This window comes from Salvia miltiorrhiza, chromosome 6 (genome assembly GCF_028751815.1).
Source record: "Salvia miltiorrhiza cultivar Shanhuang (shh) chromosome 6, IMPLAD_Smil_shh, whole genome shotgun sequence".
Lineage (NCBI taxonomy): Eukaryota > Viridiplantae > Streptophyta > Magnoliopsida > Lamiales > Lamiaceae > Salvia > Salvia miltiorrhiza.
Genome location: NC_080392.1, coordinates 17,810,258 through 17,820,392, shown reverse-complemented (window position 1 = coordinate 17,820,392; position 10,135 = coordinate 17,810,258). Strand labels below are relative to the sequence as shown.

At 38.3% G+C, this 10,135-nt stretch overlaps 1 protein-coding gene across 1 annotated transcript; it reads right to left on the bottom strand.

Annotated features, from left to right (window-relative positions):
• Nucleotides 1-5,198: 5,198 nt before the first annotated feature.
• LOC130990266 (WUSCHEL-related homeobox 1-like) lies at nt 5,199-8,014 on the bottom strand. The gene is made up of 4 exons (XM_057914499.1): nt 7,372-8,014; nt 6,945-7,232; nt 6,681-6,757; nt 5,199-5,692 (listed from the first exon to the last, which is right to left on the bottom strand). The coding sequence occupies exons 1-4, from the start codon at nt 7,541-7,543 to the stop codon at nt 5,291-5,293; spliced, it is 939 nt and encodes a 312-aa protein (XP_057770482.1). The 5' UTR covers nt 7,544-8,014; the 3' UTR covers nt 5,199-5,290.
• Nucleotides 8,015-10,135: the final 2,121 nt, after the last annotated feature.

Sequence of the window (10,135 nt, the reverse complement as noted above, 5' to 3'; positions counted from 1 at the left end):
GGGCACAGCGGCGCATTCCGTCAGTATAAGGAAAGAAGAAGGCGGAGATCATCTTGCCTTATTTACAAAAATATGATGTGATTGCTTACTATATGAACTAGGGTTGTATCATCTATACATGGAAACAAATCCCAGAAACCCTAGCTGTGCCCAAAAACCCTAGTTGTGCCCAGAAATCCTAGCAAAGCCCAGTTGCATGGGCCAAACCCATGATCCATTTCTTAACTGCTATATATATTCTCTGCCCGTAGACTGCTAAAAGACTTTTGGACACGCTCTACATTCTACAACCTCAATTTCGAATTTTAGCTTAGCCTTATGTATCAGTTGTAATTTATTTTATGAGTATTTTGGGAGGAAGAAACAAGCCTAATGGCCTTTTTTGATCTTGGTATGTTTTTCTTTGCTCTGCCCACAGTTGGTGTGGGGCAGAAGCTGTTTTTTGTTCAGAACTTTATTTACTTTATCAAGTTTGTTATTTTCTTTCATTGTCTTTGTCTTTATTTATTTTATTATGTCTAGGTAAACTTTTATACCTGGTTTGGGCAAAGATTAAGTTAAGTATGGGCATGTAAACTTGTGAGGTCTAATATGGGCACAGTCACTATGTGCGTGTGTTCCCAAAGCACTAGGTCATAATCTAAATATAATTTGAGCAAACCTAAAGTGTTAATCGGCCGGTAACAATTTGCAGCACAACTAGGTTACAAGTAATAATCAGGTCAAAGTGTTGAGTGTCTCTCACTTCGAATAGTACGACTGGTGTGGGCGAGTGGTGTATGCACTTTGGGCATACTTATAGCCAATTGGGTTTATTTCTCTTAATGTTGTTTGGGCAAAGCGTCTATTGAAGTGTCTTCATAGATGAATTGGTCGGATTAGATAGTGTGCATAGAGTGTCTCATGCATTACTTTACACGTAAGGATAGATTGGGCTGGGTGAGAGTGTGTTCGTGACGCCGTGACAATCGGGGGCACTTCTAATTGATCAACGACCTATAACCAATGACACATAAGCACAGTAAATAACTTTGCACCAATGAACAAGGACTTTGCCCATACTTAACAAAATTGTGCCAAAATCAGGTTGTCTTTATTATTAATATATTTTTTGTTTTATTTCAGTTTTATAGATTGCCCAGAGTAGATTAACATTCTGTTGTGGCCAGAGACTGGCGAGTGACACATTTGCCCAGAGAGGGCAACCTTTTATAATTGTGACATTGTGACATCAAGGATCAAGATACACCGTCTGTGGGATCAACCCTATACTTGCCATTAGCAGAACCTAATAGCGGGCATAGGAGAATTACGTATAAATTCATTTGCCCGAAATCTTAACGACGAGCTTCGGCAGTGCGTTTCTAGTGAGAACCACAATATTCGTGAGAACATGAGAATCATTCAAATCACTGTATCTGATATACAAATTAATGCATCCTTTATTAAATTTATTGCATTCGAAAAAAATAATTTTTTTGCTTCCTTCAGGATTCGAACCCAGGTTCTGCATTCATCCATGTATCCTAGGACTGATATTTATTTGAAGAGGGCAAATTTACTCTTTTTCTTCTCGATTTTCTTTTTGACGTTCCTTTAGACAAGTACTCTTTTTCCTTCTTAAAGTTTTTCCCATTAGTTTTCTTTATGAAGATTGTAATGAGACTCGGCCTTAGTCTGCGTTTTTTGTGCTTTCAAGGGTTTTTTTACATTTTTTCTTTCTTTCTATATCAAGCTTTATTTTGATCATAGTTTAGTAATTTTATCATACCTTTTAGAAGATAAAAATACTATTTATAAAGAAATGTATTTTAGCTAGGGTTAATTGTAGTCTTTACCCTATTTGAAAAACAAAAAAAAATAATATACCCACTATAAAAAGTATCCATTTTGAGGTTAAAATGACTAAGATGCCCTTAAGAAAAAAAATCTCAAACAAGTCCCCTTTCCCCCCTCCCCAAATCGCAGATACATCCCTAGCTTATTTCTCTTTCTCTCTCCACCGTGCCTCTGGCGCCTCCGCCGCGGCCTCCCGCCTCTACCTTCCACCTCAGCCGCCCAGCCTCTCCTCCGCCCAACCACACCACCCTCTTCTCTCTCTCTCTCTCTCTCTCTCTCTCTCTCTCTCTCTCTCTCTCTCTCTCTCTCCACCGCTTCCCTCCCTTCTCCCAAATCTGTCTCCGCCGCGACGCCTTGCCGCGGCGTGCCTTTTCATCGCCGTGCCTCGCCTCGCTACGGTGCCTCCTCCTCCATTGACGGCGCCGGCGATAGAGACACCCAATCCACCTGCAAAATCGAGAAAAATCAAGCAAAACACACCTACAAAATTCGGGCAAAATCGAATTGCGCCATGTTGGCGGATGCGGCGCCTCCTCCTCCGTGCAACTGTGCCTCGCCTCGTCGTGGTACTCTCTCTTTAGATCTGCTGCAACGAAGCTCATCCGCCGCACCGCTCCTTCGCCTTATTGGTTTAGTGCTCGACGGTTTAGTGCTCGACGCTCAGTTGCTCGAAACTTAATGTCGAGCAATAGTTTAATTTGAACTATTGCTCGACGCTCGACATCTCCGCCTTGCTCGACAGTTCAGTGCTCGACGCTCCACACCTCCGCCTCGCTCGACAGTTCAGTGTTCGACACTCAATTGCTCGACACGTTGCTCGACACCTAATGCTCGACACTCGACACTTGAGTGCTCGACGTTTAAGTGTCGAGCAATGTGTGAATGATACATAAGGATGAAAATATCCTAAGTGGATATAATTTGTTGTTTTGTAAATTGTGGGTATTTTTTATGTTTTGTCTTTCAAAAAGGTATATCCCATTTTGCCTCTTGTAGCTATTCTTTATCTTTTACACTTTCTAATAGTCATATATATACAAAATAAAATACTTTTTCCCAAAAATTGAATCCTAAAGTGCACATTAAAATAGATAAATGATACTAAGAATTAAGTTGAGTTAATGTAACTATATATTAGAGTAAAATTTGTACTCTATTATATTGTAATTATGTAGATAAGTGACAGTATCTGCAGATGTTCTTCTCTGAGTGTCTGTGTCAGTCTCTTCGAATGTTCTAAGTTGAAGTTGAGACATTCAGTGCCTTCATACTTGCGAATTTAGCAGATAATAACTTTGGAGTTATCTTATGCGATCTTTTTGGATATACATGGGCACGATTTTACAGATTAAATGAAGCTTTATAGGAGCACAGTTACAGATAGATCAAGATCATCCAAACAGAGTCATCATCAAGCTAGAACTCATGTTTCCTTTTATGACTAGGAAATGATTAACTTGGGCAACAAGAAGGTTTGGAACCTATAAAAGGAGGCCAATTTCGTTCATAATGGCTGGGAAAATTCGTGCTCAACAGCCCTCACGATGTAGTTGAGAATTCTTGTTCCTGCTAGGTGTCCCCCCGGACTTGGTACCGTCTTTAGTACATTCATTGATATAGTACTTTTACTTCTCCTAGCAGAAGAGTGTTTGTGAGTCATACACTTGAGCGTACATTGTAAAAGAGTTATAAACTCTTCTTTATTTTTTGTTCTTGTTTCTCAAGGGATTAGGTGCGCCTAGGAAGTTAGTCGTTGTCTAACTTTCAGTTATTTACCGTTGATAGAGTTTTGGGAAGATGTAGAGACAAGTAAGAGGGCCGGTGTCTTATTGTGTAAGTCCATTGTACATCTTAACTTCATATAGTGGATAATTTTCCCTGGACGAGCCCCCAGACGTAGGCGTGTTATCACAGAACTAGGTTATCATTCTGTGTGTTTCATCTTTCGTATACACATTTGTTGTTACAACATATCTCACCACATATTTTATAAATTAGTGATTTTTTCAGTAACATAATAGTACTACTACTTAATTATCAAAAATTTTATTTATTACAGAAACATCCTGAGTCCTAATATTCGACAAACGGGCAATAATTGGGTAGACTATGGCAAGCGTCAGCCATAAGACTGGTTTTCTGCTTTCAAATTCAAATTCGTAGTTATTCGTACATCAATACACTTTAAAATTTGGTGAAAGGTATCTAATTTTTTTCCTTTTTTTTGTGAGGAGGTGAAAGGTATCTAATTAAATACGTACGACATTATTCTTCCGACATTAACCCATTATCCAACTGTTCTTAATAGATTTCAACCCAACGGTTAATCTCATACAAATTTAGTATTGAATGCGACTGTATTAGTAGTATATATCACCACAATCTCCTATCCCAATATTCTGTTTTTTGATATATAAATCCTATCCCAATATTCTAACGAGTCACTTCACTCTATAGTTTCAGTCTCATATAATTCTAAATTTAGGATTTCATTGGGAATCTCTCTATGTATATACAGAGCTCTACTATTGTCAACAAATGTAGACCCAGCTTCCTCCACTTAGCTTACCACTGTATTTGATTTGCCCAAACTTCAACATACGACAAATGCATAAAGGCACATTAACTTTTCATTTTACTCTTCATTTGGAACATCCAAAGTTCCACCCTTCATCAAAATATAGTACTAGCAAATATGGTGTTTGTAAGGATATTATTTTTTTATATACGTTTTAAATATTGTGTATAGTATAAAAAAGTAATTTAAAACGCATAAAATATAATTATCTCAATTATTATTATGAGTTTAAGGATTTTTTAGGACAGTAACTTAGGTTGATTTGAAAATTAAGATAATAAATTTCGGACTTGTAAAAATAGGACAATAATTAATAAGTGTTGCACCCGCTGGACATATCTCAGCCAATTATCGAATTTTAAGACTTTTCCGCATGGACCAAGCACATGAAATCTTATTTGGAGCCGTAAAAATGACGTGCTTCCCACATAATCAACCCCTCCGTGCAGGTTGTCATGTGCTTGGTCCGTGCAAAAAAGTCTCAAAATTCAATAATTGGTTCATAAATGTCCTACAGATGCAACGATTATTAATTAGTGTCCTATTTTTACAAGTCTGAAAATTATTGTCCTAATTTCTAAATCAACCTAAACTATTATCCTAAAAAATCCTCTGACTCATTATTATATATATATATATATATATATATATATATATATATATATCGGTATCATTCATTGCTTTACTTATAATATTTACAATAATTATGTTAATTGAATCTTTGAGGATGACAAGAAATTAGAAGTCCTCTTGAGTGGAAAATTAGTACTACTCCTCAACAAAACACAAAACACTAAAGCCGTCACATATCATATCACCATATTCATATCATTACATAAATTGATAGCCTAAGTTAATTATAGAACGAAACCCTTAATTTGATGAATTCTTCAAGGGTAGGAATTCGAAAAACTGGAAAGGAGCAACGTGAGTAGCAATATTATTGATGGAAACACCTTGATCCTGGTTGTCGTCGCGGCCGCCGCTCTGGAGGGGGAAGAGCTGGAGGGTCTGCGCCTCAGCCGCGGCGGAGGAGCGGTGGTTGTAGGGTTCCAAGAAGATGTTGAGGAAATCTTGAGGCTTGAATTGCATAGGAATAGCAGGGAGAGTGACAGTAGGGGCAGAGGAGGAGTTGATGAGGTTGGTGGAGGAGGAAGAACAAGACAAATTCATCATCTGCCACGTGGCATTCCTTCTCCGCTGCTGTTCTGCATCATCATCGAACTGTACCCATCCATCATCTGCTTTACATTCTGCCTCTGCTTGTCCACTTTTCTGATAATCAAATTAATTGCATGCAAAATTAGTCAAAGACTAACCTAGCTAATACATGACATGAGAGAGAAAATCAGAGAGTGACACATCATTTCCCTAAATCTGTCATGCCTAATAGCCTATATGTATCCCTAAAAATCTCAACTAATCAAATATTCCTTCATTCCAAGTAAGTAACAAAAATTAAAATTGGTATGTATTTCAAAATCTCAAAGAGGCTGAGTAGGGGTGAAACTGTCAATTGACTTTAGAGAGATAGGTAATACTGTTTCCAAAAAGTAATGAAGAAGCACAAACCCCAAAAACCCTAGAAATTTTTTCCTTCCTAACAAAATGCAGCCCCGACAGAAAGGAAGGTATGCAGCTTTTGGATCATTTTCATTTCCCAACAAAAATAGCTTTTGCTGCCTTCTTCTCTCCTACCCCCTGAAACATTTTTCATTCCAACCAGAAACCTAATATCCCATAATCATCTCATAATTATGACCTAATTACCACAGGTACATTAGTACTTTCTTCCAAAAAATACTCCTATCTTTCATCACGATTTTTCGGATCTTTGCTTTTACATTTTCAAATTTCCCTTTAATTTGTTTTTCTCTAAATAATACTATTAATTTCCATACTTGATTAAAAATTAACCCAAGTCATATCTCAAAACATGATACTAAAGTAGAATCTAAATCTGTAGATTATATTATTGAAATCCATTTTTCCAGTGTATTTGAAAAACTATCTCAAACTTATGTTTTCATCTTAAAAAAACTCAATTTTACAAAAAAGTTCAATTTATGTTCGGGTTTATAAAATTAATTAACAATGGAATGATGAGTCATTTTTTCGGATCCTCACAATTTAGGGTTTTATGTGTAATTTTAAATTGAAATTAACTGACTCACTATTAATACGTGTGAAGACATGAATTTAATATAAGGGTTTGTAAAATGGAAATGTAAGTTTGAATGCAGAAAGGAGAGAGAGAGAGAACCTGAGCAGCTGTACTAGAGTTAGTAGGAGATGGGCAGTGCTTGGTGTGTTCAACTTCAAACAATGTCCTATTTGCTCCTGCGGACAAAAAGAAAAACAAAATCCACCACAGCTTTAATTTACAACTCAACCAACAATCCGAATGCAAACAAACCCCCATCGCGAAATCAAGCAACGATCGCAACTATACACGCCAGATTTCATGCTACCAAACAAATGGGGTTTTGGAAATGGACAGGAGGAATCGCATACGCATACGACAAACCTGCTGACGCCTCCCTCTTCTCGTCGGGGAACGACTCCAGCTGCCGCCGCCGCTTCTGCCGCTCCCTCGCCTTGTGATTCTGGAACCAGTAGAACACGTTCTTGCCCTCGATCTTCCCGTACCGCCGGAGCTGCGTCGTGATCAGCTGGATTTGCTCCGCCGACGGCGTCCGCGTGCCCTGCCGGTACAGCTCCTCCAGCGTCTGCAGCTGCTCCGGCGTCGGGTTCCACCGCGAGCTCACCACCACTTGCTGCGTCGTCAGATCTCGCTTCGTCTGCTCTGCCATTGCTGCTCACATTTTTCATCAATCTCAAATTCAAAGCTTCCAAAACTTGGATTGGGGATTTTTATCTGCTTCTCCCTATTATTTAATTACAAAATGGCATGCAAATATATATAGCTGAAGATAAGGGATTCTATAACTTGCCGAGATGGTGATTTAGGGCGAAGAGATCGGCGCCATGGATGCGTGTGAGGCAAGGAGGGGCGGCGGCGGCCGTGGCGGGTCGAGGCATGAGGGGGCGGAGTTTCCGGCCGGTGAAGGGGTCTTGAATGGTGTTGAAATCTCCGCCGCCGTCGCTGTATCCCATCATCCACATGATGAATTATCTGATCATGCCTTGAGCCCTTTTCGGATGCAAAATAATAATAAGTGAATTTTCGGTGGCAATAAAATTTAAGAATCAACTTTCCAGTGAAGAATAAAAGATCTTCCCTTGTCTAGGTCTGGAATGAAAGAGGTGAAGGAATTCTAGCAATAAATATAAAAGGATAAGCAATTGCAGCGTAAGATTACGAGAGAGAGAGAAGAAAGGAATGAGGAGGTGTTGAAAGAAAAGTGGAGGTTGACTGGGGTGTAGTATGATGAGAGGAAATGAAGAGGGAGGGGGGATAGGGGGCAGTGGCAGTCATAAAAAGCACAAGGGAAATAAGAGAAATAAATTAAAGAAAAAAGATGGGGGCTGTGAGCGTGGAATTCTGGGAGGGGGGTGGGGGTGGGGGTGGGGGAGGGGATTGAGTTATCGAGAAGTGGGAAGGGAGAGGGACGTGACGATCATGAGGGTTATCATAAGCCTCATCACCTTCTTACAACCTCATTTATTGTTCTTCTGCCTGTCTCGTGCCTTTCACACTTATTCTCAATCCGAACTGCCCCTCCGCCCCTTCTCCCGCCCCTTCTCTCTCTCTCGCCCACACACAAACCCAAGCACCGCACGTTTACCACCTATACTCATTCCTAACTATATGCTCTCAATATTCTTCATATAATAAAATATGTAGCTGCTTTTTTATAAATAATACTATCATGTTTTATTGATATCACATAGCCAAAATTTGTGTAACTAGGATAAGAAATAGAGCGTTATTCTAATCATATATATATACACACAAAGGATTGAGTAGAAATACTATATTTCGTGATAATGAGAATTTATACGTATAAGTTAGTCTATATAATTAAATAAATTACTTGTAATGCATAAATAACTATTTAAATTTGGGTTCGAATTCTAAACAGGACAAAATTTCACAAATTAACCAAATTACGGCTATTCATACGTTACAAGCAGCTTATTCAACTATATATACAAATTTATTCGTTATTCTCATTTTTTCACAAAAATAGTCATTCTCAGTACAACCTAACCATATATATATGATGTAGTACTATTGAGAATTTTATTTGACATGAGAACTGAAAATAATGAACAAATCAATAAATTCTACAATTAAACCAATAACTGATGAAGAAACGTATATATTTAATATGGTGAAAATCTCGCTCTTCCAAGATTCGAACCCACACCAAAATGTTTGTTAATAAAAATTATTAACTTATATATTCATCAAAACTATTAATTTGTTCCCGAGCATTCGGACGAATTCTTTATTATTAACACATTTATCATTTTCAACGAAATTGAGATTGCTAAATGTGTTGACAATTGAGAATGCGTGTGAATACGTCAATAATTTTAATGAACATACATGTTAATGAATATGTTCATTAAAATTATTGGTAAATCAATTGTGTAGATTTCTCTAAAATCAAATCTCAACCGTTAGATTATGGGTAAATCAATTATGTAGATCTATTCCTGTTTTATTCTCTAATAGTTGTTTTCATCCTAGCCCTACCATATATATATATATATATATATATATAGGATGAGGCTGAAATAAAAATATAGTTTAAAATTCTCCCTCCGTCCCATAAAAGTGTATCACATATGGGATGGCGTCGGTTTTAAGAAAAAGTTGGTAAATAATGTGTTGAGTGAAAATGAATTATTGTAGTTGAATTGATTGTCAGATTAAGTCCCAAAATGGAAGTGATACACTCTTATGGGACGGACGAAAATGGAAAATGAGATACACTCTTACGTACGGGACGAAGGGAGTACAAAATATAAATAATTTTCAGCCCTTAGATCATCAGGAAATTCATACTTTGTTTGATGAATTTATGGTCCTGAGTTCGAATCTCATAGGTAGTGATGAGGACTGGAATACTCATCAACGTTGTGCTTAGTAGTTTAAGGCTACTTTACCTGATTATGGTTGTTATTATTATTATCAAAGGAACTAACGAACGCAGGTCTAACTAAAAAGACTTGCTAACAAATGAATACGAAGAGTCAATCAGCCTTGACCAAAGTGCAGAGCTGCGCAGCTAGAGCAGCGCAGACCAGAGCAGTGCAGCAGAGCTGCGCGGCCAGTACAGAGCAGCGTAGTCCAGAGCAGCGCAGCAGAGCTGCGCAGCCAGAACTTGGCAGCGCAGACGAAGAAATGAACTTGGCGGCGCAGACGAAGAAACGAACTTGGCAGCACAGACGAAGTAACGAACTTGGCAGCGCAGACTACTCAAGTTACTCGGTAGCACAGACTCGCCTGTGTATCTCAAGGGAACTGCTCAACATGGGCAACGAAGGACAGCGCAGATGAGTCAAGTCAAGATTAAAGTGTATTAAGGCATTAAAGGGCCTAAGTTCAATTATTAGAGTTCATGGGCCTAAGGCCTTTAGGGCTCATTCTCACATCTATAAATAGAAGGTTAGCTTTAGCATTAAAGATCATGATTTATTTCTAAACAACACTTGTAAAATGTAATTATCTCGAAGTATAGTGAAACCAACGAAGAACTCCCGTGGACGTAGATCATTTATGATCGAACCACGTACATCTTGTCA

Excerpts from the sequence above, each read along its gene's own strand:
- LOC130990266 (XM_057914499.1), bottom strand. The coding sequence starts at position 7,543 with ATGTGGATGATGGGATACAGCGACGGCGGCGGAGATTTCAACACCATT. Across the intron at positions 7,233-7,371 it reads CGCCCTAAATCACCATCTCG|CAATGGCAGAGCAGACGAAG; the intron begins GCAAGTTATAGA and ends AAATGTGAGCAG. Across the intron at positions 6,758-6,944 it reads GAAGAGGGAGGCGTCAGCAG|GAGCAAATAGGACATTGTTT; the intron begins GTTTGTCGTATG and ends TTTTGTCCGCAG.